We start from the raw sequence: 17,849 nt of genomic DNA, 5'->3' as shown, positions 1-17,849 counted from the left end.
TACATATTGCATTAAAAAAAATCTCTCAGGAAATAATAAGAAGCTCAAGAAATACAATTCCAAAATTCTTACTGAACAAGTTCTTTTTCCCTTTGTTCAAGTTGAAGTAAGCAAGTTGCCAACTCCATGTACAAGTCATTAGCTCTCTCTAACTTTCTTTCATAATGCTCTCGAATGTCTTGAGCATGGCGTAGCTCTTCTCTACGTTGTTTAACCAAATCTTCTTCAACCAAAGGAACACGACTTTCCTTATCTTGGAAATTTTGCATATATTCATCGATTTCTTTTCTCCATCTAGTCTAAAAATTTGTATAATTTGTTAACAATAAATGAAATTTTAATAACAAATCAGTATATTAAGAAGTATACAAAAAGGAATGATTAGAAATTCATGTAAATATGTTTTATTATTACTTTTTTTATAAAACAAAGTATATAACAAGGATTTTTTTTAGATGAATAAAAATAATAAAATTTGAATACTTTCATGATACATGTTCAAAATGTCACTCTTTTATGCAAATATAAAAAGCATCAATGCATTTTCCAAAATTCGAGACACTTTTCTTAAAATATCCTTGGTTAATTTATCAAGCAGCCATATAGACAGTTTTTTCAAAACAAGAAAGCCTTAGAATAAAACAACCAGTTTTGGTTCTAAATTTGAATTTTTTTTTTTATTTAAGTATAATTTAATAAACGGATTTTTTACAAAATTATTAACCAACAATAAAAACTATAGGCAGTAAATATATTGATCATCACATGAAAAAAAGACAAAAAAAATAAAAATAATAAACTCATCAAACAGGTCCAATCATGATTAAATAAATTATTTACACATTTTCATAAAAGATAATAAATAAGTTTTTATTTGTTTTTTAACTAAACACATATAAATTATAATAAACTATTTCAACATGATAATCAAGAATTTCATTTAATAAACATACTTGATTTTGTAAAAATTTCTCTCTAGAAACACCAATGAGTTCATGAGCAGCAGTATCCAAGTATAAAAGAATGTGATGGAATGAGGGTCGATTTCTAGGTTTTGAACTCCTATGACATAAATTAAGCAAATTAATTAAAAGAAATAATTCATTTGAAAATATTTAACAATATTATTAAGATGAATTACTTTTACAGTCTTAATAATTTTTAAATGATATTTCTATACATAGAGTACATATGATGGTTAAAAATTGTATTATTTAATATATAAAATATCTTTGTGTCATGTTTTAACTCAACACATAAAAAAAAACATTTTAAAATGCTACTATCCATAATTCATGAATCATTAATTGACGTAATATTTCAACATATCAAATTCTTAATTATGTAATGATAGAATAAATTTATTTATGCTATATTTATGATATTGCAGAATATTATATAAAGAAGAATGCAGGTATCTTTTATCTACTAAGTACATTTTTTCTCCAGAAATCTTTTCTTCATAGCGTTAAGAAAAAGAAATGGAAAACCTACAGAAAAAAATATTCAATACTGAGTGAAAATAATAATAAAAAAGGAGGATCAAAACTTTCTTCATGAACTATTTCCAATTCTTGTTAATATTTCAACTCATTAATTTAAAATTATGCATAAAATATTTTTCAAAATGTAAGTTTTTGCATTGAGAGAAAAATAAATAAATAAGGAAATAAATGAGTCAGTGAATAAACCAGAATTAATCAAGGCTTTTACATTCATATATAGTAATGATATCTCTTAATCTAATTTAAATCCTAATTAATTTCCTAATTTTTATCTTAATTTAGCCCATGTTAACTTCATTCTAAAATGTTCTCTTATTTCCTAACCCAATTCCACTTTTTTATTTAGTTAATTCAACTTGCACTCTATAAAATGCTCACTTCAGCGGGTTCTCACGCTCCAAGTGAAGGGATAAAAATCCTTAACATTTATAATATTCTTTTAAAGATATCTAAATTCCTTGCCTAAATCGACATGTGTCAAAAGAAATTCCTATCAAAATCTCATAGTAAAACCAGTAATGGGAAAAATTTTGGTCTCTTTTGCTCTTCTGATTTTGTATCATGATGCAAACAGATGTCAGCTTATCAACTGTTTTGTCCTTGTTTCGTAATAAAACTGTTGCGTGAATCCGCAATCTTTGAAGAAGCCAGTGATAACTCAACTCGGAATTAGAATTTTAAAAACTGAAAAACGTTGTGAACGCTGAAAAGACTTTGAACTATATTTTTCGGAAATGCAGTCATTTAAATTTAATATGTAAATAGAATAACTTGTGGCGAATTGAGGTGCGCGAGGATAGAACCTGGGACCTTGTGGTTCGCAGTCCAGTAACATGACCAAAATACAAAAGCAATTTCTCGTGCAGTGTAGCTGTTAACTGGCTTATAAGCTTTCACCACAAACTTGTCTTATCTTAGAAATAAATGTTATAGTTTTTTTAAGGAGAGTAGTTTTCAATCACAGTAAAAGAGCCCGTGTACATAGACATGTATACGACATGGCGTCCGCGACAGGACCTGTGATTTGAAATCAATGATTCGAAAGGCAAGTGAATTATTTTGACGATAAATTATTTGTTATTAGAAATTTGTCGATACTTTGAAGTAAGAGTAACTGTTTCAGAAAAATTATGGAAGCTTTAAAGCTTAAAAGCAGAACAGTTAGATCTGAATTTACTAGATTATTTATTCAATTAAATGAGTCAGCAAAAACGGAAGTTTGTTTGAATGAGGGGGATTTAGGGATTTTTAGCTACAAAGGCTGTCATCCCAGAAAACGGAAGTAAATGTTGCAGAAGAATTAGATTGTTTGGCACCCTTCCAGTTGTTCGGCGGGAAAAATAATGAATTTTTACAATTAAATGAATACAGTTTGAATCTTTTGTTTAAGTCTGAAGACGTAAAGGAAGATGACATTAAAAAAGGAATCTCGTTCAGCAAACGAATATTCACTCAAATTTAAAAAGACGAGTTTGGTATTCGATCGAAAAACTAATCTCGCTGTTAACGCTGCTACGTTATACGTAGTGAAAAGCGGAAATTCAAGCTGCTTCGTTTGGAACTGAAGAAATTTGGCGGGGAAATTAAAGATTGGCTGCCGTTTTGGGGACAGTTCCAAAAAATTGACGAAGACAACAATATCGATGAAACCGACAAGTTTCAATACTTATTCCAAGCAACTATCCCGAATTCCAGAGCGAAGGAATTAGTTACAAGTTTTCCCCCTTCCTTCGGAAATTATTGGAAGACAATTGACTGTCTGAAATCTAGATTCGGCAGGGATGATTTGTTGGTTGAATATTATGTTCGAGAACTGTTAAAACTGACACTCGCATTTGATTTTAAAGAGAAAAAACATGTAACATTATCAACTGTTTATGACCGTCTTGAAATCCAGAGGAAATCATTAGAAACTCTTGGCGTTACTATAGCGAAGTATGCGGCCATGTTATTTCCCCTGGTTGAATCTTGTTTAAATGAAGAAGTTTTAAGAGCCTGACGGAGAAATGATAGAAGGGTGGATGGCAAAGATGATGCGAAAGAATCTCGATTGGAAAGTTAGATGAAATTTTTAAGAACGAAGTTGAAAATGGGGACAGGACTCTTGCCATGCATGGCTTCTCTTTGAAAGAAAGTAACAAGAATATCAAGAGACTTGAAGACAGCTGCGGGACTTTTTATAGGAAACCAAAAATCTGTTTTGAAGTGTGTGTTTTGTGACAAGAACAATCATGAATCCTAAGGATGTTGCTCGAAATTTGGATTTAAATGAGAAAATGAAACGATTGAAGAAACGAGGTTGTTGTTTCAGATGTCTAAGTAATGGTCATGTGTCAAAGCTATGCAGGGTCCAAGTGAATTGCGGCTGCTGTGGTCAAAGACATCATGTTGTGATGTGCCCTGATAGAAAAACTGTTGAGTCTTCTAACTCTCAAGAAGCAGCGGACAGTTCAATCAATTTTGGACAGTTCAATGCATTGGCCAATCCCACATGTTTTCCACAAACCCTGGTCGTGGTTCTTCGGGGAGAAAAAAAAGGGTTTTGCTGTGAAAGCCCTCATAGACACTGGAAGTCAGAAATCTTATATTACGAAAGGAGCTGCTAAAAAAAGCATCCTGTATTTGAAAGAGACAACTGCTATTCATACTTTGTTTGGAGGGATGCAAAATCCCCAGAAATTCAGAATATAAGATTTTTTAAGTGATTTTGAAAAGAATTATCATTGCATTTTTAACGCATTTGATCAAGAGAAAATCTGTGCCGAAATTTGCCAGATACCAACCGGATTCTGATCAAAGGAACTAGAGGATAATAGAATTCATCTAACGGATCAAGAATGTTTACTTCTTGATGTATTCTTCTTCATCCACAATTGATTTGCTTATTGGTGCTGACATAGCAGGAAAATTGATGACTGGAAAAATCCTCAATTTAGCTTTTGGATTAACTGCTATTGAGACTTTGGTTGGTTGGACACTTATGGGAAGAGCACCAAGCAGGTCAGGCTCTATAAGCATGAGAGTGAGAAACTTACTTATAAAAGAATGTAATATGAATGACTTATGGAAGTTAGATGCCATTGTAATTACTGATCCTGCTGAATCGAAAAAGAAGACTGAAATGCATCAAGAGACCATAGAATATTTTCGAAGCACTCTGACGATTAACGAGGAAGGGAGGCACGAGGCCGTCTTACCTTGTGTGTTAGAATCATCCCAGCATCCTGACAACAGACAAATGGCCGAAAAACGACTTTTTTGTATTTATAAAAAACTTGCAGAATCCGAGAAGATTAGAGCATATACAGATATCTTTAAAAAATGGATTGCTAACGGTGTCATTAAAGAAATCAAAAATAAAAATGAATCAAATGTACACTATCTCCCACATAGGCCTGTATTTAAAGAGAACAGCATTGCTACGAAAATGAGGCTGTTTTCGATGCATCCGCACATATAAGGGAATCCCTCACAGAATGCCTGCTTAAAAAGCGGTCTAATTTAATTGAATTTGTTCCTTCCCTACTGAATCGTTTCCGGAAATTTCTTGTTGGAATAACATCAGACATTGAGAAGGCATTTCTTCAGATCGGAATCAGAGAGAAGGACGGGGATTATCTGCGATTTTTATGGAAAACCAAAGACAAGGGAATGAAAATTTACAGACATCGTAGAGTTGTTTTGGTGTCACTTGCAGTCCATTCCCTTTAGCGGCAACTTTGAATTACCATCTGGAACAAGCCCCTGAAGAGCTCTTGAATACTGCATAAATTTTAAAGAATTCATTTTATGTGGATAATTGTGTCTGCAATTTTAAGAATACAGATAAAGCGAATAAATTTATAATTGAATCACAAGCGTTGGTGTCTTCAGGAAAATTCAATCAACGAGGCTGGAAATCAAATGCTTCACTTGAAATTATCGATAAACTCGACAACCACCAAACTGTACCATTATTGGGCCTAAACTGGGTTCTAAAACAAGATGCTTTGTCTTGAATCATAAACTGTCAGAAAGATAAAACCTGGTTCTTACTAAAAGAGGTGGCTCAGAGTATATTTGACCCTTTGGGTATATCTTCTGCCGTAACCATCATTCAAAAGTTTATGGTTCAAGAATCCTGGACTTAAATGGGATGATGCCCTACCAGAAGGTCTATCAAAACGATGTTTGAACTGGCTGAAGGGTATAAAGAATCTTTTAGAAGTCAAAATAACTCGGTGGATGAAACTGAGTCAAGGTGAAGAAGAAACCGCCAGTCTTCATGCCTTTTGTGATGCAAGTGCTAAAGCGTATGCCACTTATATTTTCCTAAAAGTGGAGGTTCGTGATGAAGTGTTTGTTAGCTTTGTTCAGTCTTGAGCTAGAGTGCCACTTTAAAGAATTTAACGATTCCACGTCTTGAACTGAGGGCATGTTGTAATGGTTCTGGTTGAGTGCAAGAATTATCAAAGACCTAAAAATACCAAATCTGAAGATATTTTATTGGAGCGATTCATTGACAGCACTTACCTGGATAAAGAGAAATGCGCCCTGGGAAACATTTGTGTGGAACAGAGTCCAAGATAAACACATCAATTCAAATGTTGAAAGTTGGAGACATATTCCCGGCATACAAAATCCGGCCGACCTTCCCAGCAGAGGATGTTCAGCGGAGCAATTTTTTCATTTGAAATGGTGGGAGGGACCTATGTGGCTTTATGAAATTGAAGAAAATTGGCCGAGTAGCACAGAAGAAGCAGACGAAGAATTGATAAATACTGAGAAACGAAAAACCATATTGTCAGTTCATAATCACACCGAAAAACCAAATGATTGGTACTACAGATCATTCTCTTCTCATTTGAAAACTATTCGCATGCTTGCATGGATTCGCAGATTCTACAATAATGCCAGAAAAAGAGAAGCTTCGAATTTCCCAACTCTTACTTGTTTTGAGATAAAAGAAGCCGAACATCTATTCATGATGTTGTTCCAGAGAGAAATGTTTAATGGACCTTCAGATCCGAGTTGCACTCTTTAAATGTCATAGCTGACAGGAATGGCTTACTGCGAGTTAAGATCCGCACTATTTACCGTCAAGATACAGAAGACTTCAAGTACCCGGTGTCCTGTCTTGGGGAACATCCAGCTGTGGGGAAGTTGATCGCGTATAAACATCAAACTTTGATGCACTTTGAAATTCAAATTTTGATGGCCCTTCCCCAAGAGAAACACTGGATTCTGAAAGGAAGGAAGTCCATTCAAAAAATTTTAAACAGCTGTGTCCGATGTAAGCGTTTCAATGATAAACCTGTGAAAACAAATTTACCTCCCTTGCCAGAAGACAGAGTGAAAAATGCAGGTGTATTTGAGGTTACTGGAGTGGATCTGGCTGACCCATTGTTTCTAAAAGACGGTACTAAAACATGGGTTGCGCTCTTCACATGCGCTATATCGATGGATCCACCTTGAACTTCTTTCTTCGCTGTCAATGGAAAATTTCCTACTAACGCTGAGACGTTTTATTACAAGACGTGGACGACTTTCAGTAATATACTCGGCTAATGGAACCAATTTTATTGAAACAAGTCGACTATTTCATTGTATTAACTGGCAACAAGTAATAGAAGAAGGGAAAAAGAAGGAAATCATTTAGAAATTTATACCACCATCAGCTCCATGGTGGTGAGGAGCGCCTCAATGCCCTAATAAAAGACCTTCTGAAGAAAGTTCTAGGCCGAGCATGCCTGAATTGCGAAGAATTGAATACGATTCTATGCGATTGCGAAGATATCGTAAATTCAAGACCCATTACCTACGCTTCTGAACACGATGATTTGGAACCTATAACACCATCTTCATTCCTCAGAGAACACATAGAAAATGGAATTCCAGATCTTGACCACTTGGAATTATCTTCCGAGTATCTTCGCAAGCGAAAGTTGTATAGGTGTAAACTGCAAGGAGATCTCAGAAGTCGATTCCGACTGGAATACTTGGGGCAGCTGAGGCAACAAATCAAGAAAATGATAGAAACCCACGATTTCAAAGTGGGAGAAGTGGTTATTGTCGAAGTACCCAATCAAAAACGTCTGAATTAGCCTCTGGGAAAAATACCAGAAATATTCCCTGGTAAGGGCGGTTCAATTGTCCCTGTGAAAGTAAAAACGAAGAACGGCGAATTTCTGAGACCTGTACAGCGTCTCTACGTCTTTGAGGTTCAAATGCTTTCAGTAGAGAATCTACTAGAGAAGAGAGCATCTGAAATTAAAGATGAGAAAGAAGAGGCAGTATACAACAGCAATATGTTGAACATCTTGAGAAACTACCAGAATCTGGCAAAAGTTCTCAACCAAATCTAAATACAATGAAAACCTGTTTGGGCCGTAAGATTCAAGCTCCCAAACGACTGGACCTGTGAGCTGTTTGGACTAAAGAACATTTTGAATTTTCTTGAAAAGAAAAACCCCAAAATGTTGCATGAATCCGCGATCTTTGAAGAAGCCAGTAATAACTCAACTCGGTATTGGAATTTTAAAAACTGAAAACGTTGTGAACAACAGCTAAAAAGACTCTAAACTATATTTTTTTTCCGGAAATACAGTCATTTAAATTTAATATGTATATAGAATAACTTATCTTGACTTAGAAATAAATGTTATAGTTCTTTTAAGGACAATAATTTTTAATCACAGTAAAAGAACCCGTGTACATGTATACGACAAATACCTTACATGATGAAATAGATTGAAGTTTTTAAAATTTTAAAAGCTTCTTCTATTTAGCCAAGCAACTGATAAATATGTTTACACACACACACACACATATTGAAATTTTTAAATAAACTTTCATTTGATTTAAAACAAAATTCACATTTATTCATTCATTTTTAAAAATCTGTACTTATAATAGTTTCCCTTTTAATCTTAATAACACAGTTTTATAAAAATATTGACAAATGTTTTGTATATAAAAAAAAGATGGCAATCAACAATAAATCTCCTTACCAGCATTGTTTTAAAAGAATTCGAAATGCTTCTGGAATAGAGTCTGGAACAGGAAGATGAAGACTGTTATTACCCACACCCCAAATAATTGCAGAAGAATCCACATCTTTGTATGGAACTTCTCGAGTTAGCAATTCCCACAATACAACTCCAAAAGACCTAAAAAGTAAAAATTATCATGATAATGTAAAAACGCAATTGATTTTAGTTATAAAATCAATAAAATGGTAAATAAAACCCGAATTAAGATTTTTATAAAATGAGTAATTGGGTGAAATGGGACCTATTAAAATCAAAAGAAAAGACCTACTGAATAGCAAAAAGATCATTTTTTCTATGTTTAAAGTCATAATTTTATAAATCAGTAACAAAAATAAATCTTTTCAAAATCAGATTCTGAAAGTCAACTTTCATCACCCTTGATTGTAATGCATAAGACAATTTAATACTTGCATTAAATTTTTTTTGTTCATCTTCCATGTTTTTTTTATTTTACCATATTTATTTCCCATATTTTTTTTATTTCCATTTTTTTAAATTTTATACACAGTAACACATCACTCAATAAATCTCGAGTCTAATTAAGAAAAACACATTTTTTTAAGAAATTCCACTTTATTCATCAACATACTCTCCTTCAAGAGTGATAAATTCATTTCAATGCTTCTCTAATTTTTCAATGCCCTTTATGTAAAACGATTTGTCTTTGCTCTCAAAATAAGCCTCAGTTTCGGCAATCACTTTTTCATTTGAGTCAAATTTCTTTCCCTGGAGCATCTTTTTCATGTCTGCAAAAAGCCAGTAGTCGCTGGGGGCCAAATCTGGAGAGTACGGTGGGTGGGGAAACAGTTCAAAGCGTGATTCATCCAATTTAACCATAGTTTTCATCGACTAGTGACACGGGGCATTGTCCTGATGAAACAGCACTTTTTTCTTTTGCATGTGGGGCCGTTTTCTCTTGATTTCTGAACTCAATCGATCCAATAATGCCATGTAATATTCACTATTGATAGTTTTGCCTTTCTCAAGATAGTCGTTGAACAAAATTCCATGCGAATCCCAAAATACAGATGCCATAATATTGACAGCCGACTTTTGAGTTTTTGGTTGCTTTGGACGACTTTCACCGGCTGCTGTCCACTCATCTGACGATCTTTTTGATTCAGGCGTGTAGTGGTAGATCCATGTTTTATCCATTGTCACATACCAACGCAAGAAATCCTTTTTATTACGCTTGAACAGTTCCAAGCAGCGATCTGAATCATCGACTCGTTTCTTGTCTGGTATGAGAAAACGCGGCACCCATTTCGAAAGCAACTTGCACATGCCCAAATTTCCATGTAAAATTGTAAAGATACTACCTTCTGATATCTTCAAGGTGTCAGCTATCTCACGCAACTTCATTTTATGGTCTTTTAAAACTATTTTATAGACATTTTTTTTTTAATGTTTTTAAGAACAATTCCTGATTTTGGGCGACCAGAGCGTTTAGCATCATCAGTGCTTGTACGACCGCGTTTAAATTTAGCATACCAGTCAATAATAATTGATTTCCCTGGTGCAGAATCCCCATAACGCTTATCAAGCCACTATTTGGCTTCAACAGCATTTTTCCCCATCCAAAAACAGTACTTAATCAGCACACGAAATTCCTTTCTATTCATTGTATTGAAAATTACAAAACTGGGGTCACTGAAACGACTGTAACTTATAAATTAATGGTCAGAATGCCATGAAATTTTGACATGTACTGTTTGAAGGTTAGTACTACCTGGAAATCATGTAGGTCTTATAACAATGTTGTTATATATGTGTCAGACTGGGGACTTATTAAGTGATGTGTTAGTACTTTGTATTTTCCTTAACATTTTTTAAATAATTCATACCAAAATATGATTTTAATTTAGAATATAAGAAATGTATTAAAAATTTTAAACAAGTAAATAAATTTTATAAATTTAGATGACACAAGTAAATGTATATAAAAGTAAACACAATAAGTATTTTATTATTTTATACATGTTTAAAGTTTTATAAGTATACTTTTTAACACACTTTAATAATTATTTATCTGATTTATATGAATGTATTTATATTGACTTTTAAATAGTTTATAGCATTTCTTTGTGGGAAATTAATTGATGAATTGGATTAGATATATATTTTCTAAAATACTATAATCTATGGAAAAAACAGTCACATCACTTAGTACTACTTTTTTTTAAGGTTCACAAGCTTTATTGCTAAGATGGCTGCATAATGTATAAAGGAGCTTAATACATTATTCTATATATATTATGAATTAAATGATATGATATATTATTTATATATATTAGAATTAAATCATTTTTTAACTGAAAAATTAAAACATTATCAAATTAGAAGAATATTTTTAGAACCAGTGATATCCCTCAGATCATGGGCATTCTGAGCTACAACTAGCTTATTAAATAAAACAGCCTTGCTTATAGTTGCTCATTTTGCAGAATATATAATGTTCTAGTAAAAATGCTCTAATGCAAATGTAATGGATGGCTTAAAATAAACAGTGCATATGCCTAAAGTGCCCCTACTTTGTGTAATTTAATTGGATACAAACTAAATACTGAGACATTCTAAATAATTTCAAATAAACTTTTACAATCAACCATTGAATGTAATTTTGGTGTACATAAAAATGCATTTCAACTGAAATCACCTGAAAAAAAACCTATACTTCACTTTAGACTAAAAAAAATCTATAAACTGTAATAAAAGATTTGCTGCCATAAAAAATAATTTCTTTCAAAGAAAGGACATTTTATTAATTCTATATTTTGGTTTAAATTTAATCAAAATAAGAAAATATATTTAAAAAATAAAGAACATAATTTATTAAACTAACCATATATCCACTTTCTCAGAACAAGGATCATGTCTGATGACTTCAGGAGCCATCCACGCAACTGTACCAGCAAAAGACATTTTTGTACTGATATCATTCAACTGACGTGAGGTTCCAAAGTCAGAAATTTTCAAAACTTCATTCATACTTATGAGTACACTGTTTTAATAATAATAATTTTAAAAAAACATTAGATTATGACAGATATGATGACATGAGAATAATTACAATACAACTCTGTTATTAATCCATTAATACCCACATTAATTTAAAGACTAAATTTCAACAGAAATGTTTAAAATATTAAGATCAAGAAAATAAGAAAGTAAAACTTCATTCTTCAATTTTTGAAAAATAATTGAGCAATAATAAAAAAATGTTAAATTTTTTATGAACATATATTAAATGATTTTTTTATATATGTATATAATAAAAACCTAAGCATGGTAAAAAATTTTTTAAAAAAAGTAATAAGAATTTCAAAATCAGAACCATGCATGCCATTTGAAATGCTCGAAGTTTGATTTGGTATATGCCAAATAAAATTTTTTTTAAGAAGCTCGGGAATATATACCGAATGGCTAGACAAAGTGAAACAGGAAATAATGGAATATGACCAAGCCGTTTAAGACACGGTATTGAAATAGTAATTGTTCTAAAATGATAAGTGTTGGGCATTAATGGGTTAAAAATATCATAGGAACTAACAAAATAAATAAAGCTAATTTCAAAAATAAAAGAAATATAAAGTACCTTTTAAAACATGCAATTCATTGAACCTAAAAACAAAATAAACATGAAATCATAATTGAAGGACTTCTAGCATAAAGAAATAATAAATGATCAAAATGAAAAGTTCAAATACATGCAAAACAAAACATAAAGGTTTGGCAAAGAAACAATATATTTTTTTTAATGCTAAGTCAACTATATGCACATCATAATTAGTTATGAACTATTTATATATAGGCAATATACTACTCAGTAGAAAATTAAAATTACAATAAAACTAGTAAAAATGTGAAATGAAAACTAAAATCAAAATTCTTTTATTTACTGGATATTTTATGTTTGAAATTCATTTTAGTTATATAGAAACAGCTTTTAAAAAAATATTAGAATCTAATCTTAACTGAACTGAAAATTTGTGTTCTAATATCAAAAACATATACAAAAAAAAAAAAAAAATGAGAAATATAAAAAAAAAAATCTGACATTATGGATAAAAAAAACACATTTATTATGCTGTTAAAAATTAAGAGAACTAAACTATATATGTTAAAATTGATAACAATAAAAATTTTAAAAATACCAATTTAAAAGTTTCATACTTGGGAGATTTTAAATCTCTATGCACTATTCTGTTTTGATGCAAATATTCCATTCCAGATACAATTTGTTTACACCAATCAAGAGTTTTATCAGGAGGTATATCTCTATCACTGCGTAACATCTCATAAAGCTGACCATATGGACAAAATTCCATAATTATGCAGTAGCAAGGAGATTGGATACACACACCTCTGTACATCAAGAAAAAAATATAAGCAACATATATACCAAAATAACATATATATATGCACCAAAGCATATTATGGAATTAATCATGTAAAATAATAATAATCTTTCATTTAACAATAATTTAGGTAATTAACAACCTTCATTTAAAACTAATTACATTAATTCTTTCATCAATAATAAATAATGTACCAAGATTTCTGAGAGAAATTATATCATTAATTAGTTACTATATCATTAATTAGTTTTAAATATATTACATTAAATATATAAAAATACAACAATATTTAATATATTACATCACAATAAAGGGCAATCATGCCCTACAAGTAATTTTTGGAAATTGAATAACTACATCAATGACTTTGCAATAAATTGACAAGTGGAAATAAGCTAACTAGCTTTTAAAAATAAAATGACCATAAGAATATTTCATTTTTAGTACTATAAGATTATAAAAAATATTTCTTTAAATTATTAAAAATTATATTTTTATAGAATAAAATATTTTTTTTGTAGTTGAAATTTTAGTTAAAAGAATACTGATGCATCATATCATAAATAATTCTTTAAATAACTATTTTTTGTATGCAGAGGAGGAAAGGGGAATGCATTGAACTCATTAACATTGCACTTACTTCAGAAATTTGACTGACATATATTCTGAACTTTGATTTTGATAAGTTAAAACAGCAACAAAATTAAATGCATTTATTGTTTTAAAATTGTTATCAACAATAAGGACTAACTGAACAGATAAAATAACAGTTTAGTAATAAGCACATACTTTCATCATAATATGTAATCAATAAAAATGGAAAAACAAAATATACAACAATGAACAATCTATTAAATTATATAGTAAATGAAATGTGCAGCTTTTAAAAATAAATAATTAATGTAAGAAAACAGATTTATTTATATTACCATAATATATTTATTTTTCTTATTTGTTTTCATTTAATATCCATAATGTAGTACCAAGAAGATGTGTTTCTGAGATATAATATTACATTACAGAATAAGATGTAATTATTTATATGAGATTCAATTCTCTAGTAACAGTTCTAAAAGTTATCAATTTCCAATGCTAAATCTATTTTTAGTTCATAATCAGCTGAAATTTTTTCTTCTTCCTCTTTTATATTATTATAAATAAGTATATACTGGGTATATTTTCACATAATCAAACTTTTGAATTATAAAATAAAATAGATATTAATCAACAATAGACAAATGAGTCCGTTAAGAAGCCATTTTCAAATTTTTGTATAACATTTTGTAGATATATATAAATTGTATAAGAGGGAAAAATTCAGATAGATTTTAAGAAAAGAGCATAAAAGCAAATATGACAACTTTACTAATTATTTTTTGATTTTATAGTCATCTGCTTATTAATATTATTAGAATACATATAACAAAAATTATTATCAAAAATAAGATGGATATATAGCCATTTTTTTAACATTCTGCTTTAAATTATATTAATTTCCAAGTTACATTAATAATTGTATCACATCATAATTTTAAACCCATACATTATGAATAATATAAAATATGTCACCACATTCCTCTTAATTATAATCTATTTCTTAATGTTCAAATATAAGTATAAGGGGGGGGGGACCCGAATATCCGACTGCTTATTGAAATGGAATAAAAGGGTAACACAAGAGGAGAAGAGTGGAAAGCATTATAATTGTATAAATTTCATTTTACACCATTACATAAAGGAAGAAAATATGTACATATCAAATCAATAAATCTCTTCAATTTTTCCCTATTTATATTTATTTTTAAAAAAAATCATAGGCGTTTCATAAAAGAAAGCTTACTGCTTTTTAATTTTCAATAATTTCAAAGCGTACAATTTTAATTTTGATGTGTTTGATCTCTCTCTCACTCTCTCTTTGTATATTTATGTATATATGTATGAATTGAAAAAATAATTTCCATCTTTGTAATTAACATTGACATTATCAATAAAATATTTTTTAATTCAATAAATTGATTTTTTGAAAATATATAGGAATTTTTTTTCAATATATTCCAAAAAGTGTCTTCTTTTGTAGGATCAATAATTTGTCAGTAATGATAAAAATTACATTTCTATTAACTATCAAAAGTTTGAATTGTCATTATCAAGCCATAAAATATTTTTAAGATTATGAAAAAGTTAGAAAATAGTCTGTGAACCAAACCAAAAAACAACAGCACAAAAAAAATCTTTAAAATTTCCAATATTATTCTGAAAGCAAAAATGAAATTTTTACTTACTTAAAAGTCACTATATTAGGATGTCGAAGATGTCTTAAATGTTTTATATCTGTTTCTTCTTTCTCGCGTACTTTTTTCACAGCAACCAGCTCTCCTTCAAGTTCACCCAGGAAAACAGCCCCTTGCGCTCCACTTCCCACCCACTGTAAATCTTGAATATTTTCAAATGGTATTTCCCATTCATCTGTAAAGGATAATAAATGAGTAAGGTTAGGACAGTAATGGTATCTTGTACAAAAGCATAAATTCTAAAGAAGTGTCACTGAATTAGGGAAGCTTGATAAATAAGAGTTGCTGCTGTTTTGGGATGAACAATAGCTGTTGCAAAATAAGGAATGGATTCAGTAAGCTTATTAAAGTATCTAGGTGTAAAGCTGAATGTCAAATAGATGCTAAATTCAAATAATGCTTAAGTGCATGATGCACTTCCACACCTTTTTTAGAAATCTAAAGATATCCAATGGAATTAAAGCCTGCATTTTTTGTTTGCCATTTTAGAAAAACAAAATCAATTGAATGTTTTATAGATTAATTATTGAGAATTTTCTTAAAAGAGCAAATTAAGCTTTTCTTTACTATTAGCAATTTTCATGCAGCATGGCAGATAAATTTTAGATAATTAAAATTACAGAAGCTAGATTCTGAAAGTTTTGAGAAAAACTGTATGAGCCAAAAGTTAAAGTATTCATCATTATGAATTTAAATGGCAAAAAATAATAAATTTTAAGAGTGCAGAAAAATATAATTCATTACATTTATGCCATTTGGAGAATTCTCACATCCATAAAAAACAAAAGGCAGCAGTCATAATATTTATTTAACACAATCACTCCTAAGTGAATGATGTTTTAATATATGTAAAAATCAACGATCATATTATGTTATCATAACTTAATGAAAATATTTAAACATGTGATTTTAAAAATTAAAAATGCTTTAAAATTATAAAATGATATAAATAATCAATTGAAAATAGGCAATCAAAATACTAATAGCAGCACATGTACCCAGGGCCAGCTATCTGAGGATGCGGCAGATGCTATGCAGCGGGACCCCGCAATTGAAGGATCCCCAATATGATCAAGAACTGAAATAATGTTCTGAACGGTAATAGCGGAATGGAAAGTAGAGAGGGAGAAATTTTCCAGGAACAATCAATGGATTTTGAAATATAAGAAGTTTAAAGATATATTATAATTCAGTGCAAGTGGGCAACATATTATAAACATAATGTATGATCATTTCACCTACTAGCTTAAATTGCATACGATACTCTTTGATAATTTAGACTATAAAATGTTTAATATTATTAGATCTAATCATGTCCATGCCAAGGAAATATCTCTCTGGCTGTCAAGACTGTTTCAAAAAAGAAAATGAAAAAAGAAAAGAAAGAAGAAAAGCCAAATTTCAAAATGTCATGAGTAGATGTGTTTTCTTGTCTATAAAGTAATACTGGCAATGAAATCGCATCGATTTTAGAAGTTACAATTCACCTGACAAAGAAAGTTCCCCACAAACTACACAATGTTGCAATGAAAGTGTAGAAAGTGTGAAAATCTTTGAAGAACTATTTATGAATAATGATGAAATTGACAATAACAAATGTGGCCAAATGCATATAAGTGATCCAGGTTTATGACCAAGCATTATAACTGATATGTTTAAAATGTTTTGTCTTAAAAGCAGACCTAGACAATACAAAGGAGTTTTTGCTAAGAATGCTGAAGTTAAATCATATTCCACTTATTACTATTTATTAAAAAAATAGTGCCAAATGGTGAAATATAGTTTCATAGCTGGTTGATTTTTTTCAAAAATGCAGAATTTGGTATTTTGTTTTTGCTTTATATTATTTTCAAGAGGAAAGGACAAATCTAAATGACTTGTAGAAGGCCATAATAACTAGAGAAAGTTGTCGATTGTAATTCCAAGATCATGAGCGATCTATTTGTCACTTAATTCATTTATTGCTTGGAAAGAATTACTGAAACGACTAAATTTATGTTCCACTATTGATAAAATAAATGAAGTTAATATAAATAAGGAAACGGAATGATGTAAATTAGTATTTCAAAGAAATGTAGATGTGATTCTATTTTTTCATGTAATAATCTTCCGATTCGAGGGAACCCTGAAATAATAGGCACGTCTAATAATGGAAATTTTTTAAAGTTTAATCGAATTAACTTTAAAAAATTAAGCGAATATGACTCTATGCTTATGGATCATATAAACAGAATAAAAAATTCCAAAAATAGAACTGTGCATGATTTAGCATATACATCATAAGAACAAATTATCCATGTTAGTAAATGAAGTTCTTTATAAAATTAAAGTAGCAAAAGTAGCAAAGTATTACAGTATCCAAATGGATTCTACTTCTGATATTTCTCACAAAAAACAAACTTCAGTCTTTATTAGGTACATAAATTTTGAAGAGAAAAGATTAAGTATAAATGAGTCATTTGTAGGGTTTATTTAAGTAACTGATGTGACTGGAGAAGGACTAACAAAAATTCTAGTGAAACGATTTACTGAGCTTGATTTAGATATTATGAATTGTAGTGGACAGGCATATGACAATGGTAGCAACATGAAAAGAAATTATAAAGGTATAAAATCTAAAATAATTGTTCTAAACCTTCATGTGATTTATGTGCCTTGCATTTC

General features: G+C 30.2%; 1 protein-coding gene across 2 annotated transcripts in view; it reads right to left on the bottom strand.

Moving 5' to 3' along the window:
• LOC129969506 (mitogen-activated protein kinase kinase kinase 12-like) overlaps positions 1-17,849 on the bottom strand; it is a 41,411-nt gene that overhangs the window by 7,341 nt on the left and 16,221 nt on the right. For both annotated transcript variants that reach the window (XM_056084109.1, XM_056084110.1), the window contains exons 4-9: positions 15,177-15,360; positions 12,710-12,901; positions 11,379-11,537; positions 8,495-8,653; positions 954-1,062; positions 73-299 (exon numbers count right to left, since the gene is read on the bottom strand). In XM_056084109.1, the coding sequence (XP_055940084.1) occupies positions 73-299; positions 954-1,062; positions 8,495-8,653; positions 11,379-11,537; positions 12,710-12,901; positions 15,177-15,360 (1,030 nt within the window). The remainder of the gene's footprint in view (positions 1-72; positions 300-953; positions 1,063-8,494; positions 8,654-11,378; positions 11,538-12,709; positions 12,902-15,176; positions 15,361-17,849) is intronic.

The sequence above is a fragment of the Argiope bruennichi genome, chromosome 5 (genome assembly GCF_947563725.1).
Source record: "Argiope bruennichi chromosome 5, qqArgBrue1.1, whole genome shotgun sequence".
Lineage (NCBI taxonomy): Eukaryota > Metazoa > Arthropoda > Arachnida > Araneae > Araneidae > Argiope > Argiope bruennichi.
Note: the sequence above shows the minus strand (reverse complement) of the source record. Positions and strands in the feature narration are given on the sequence as shown.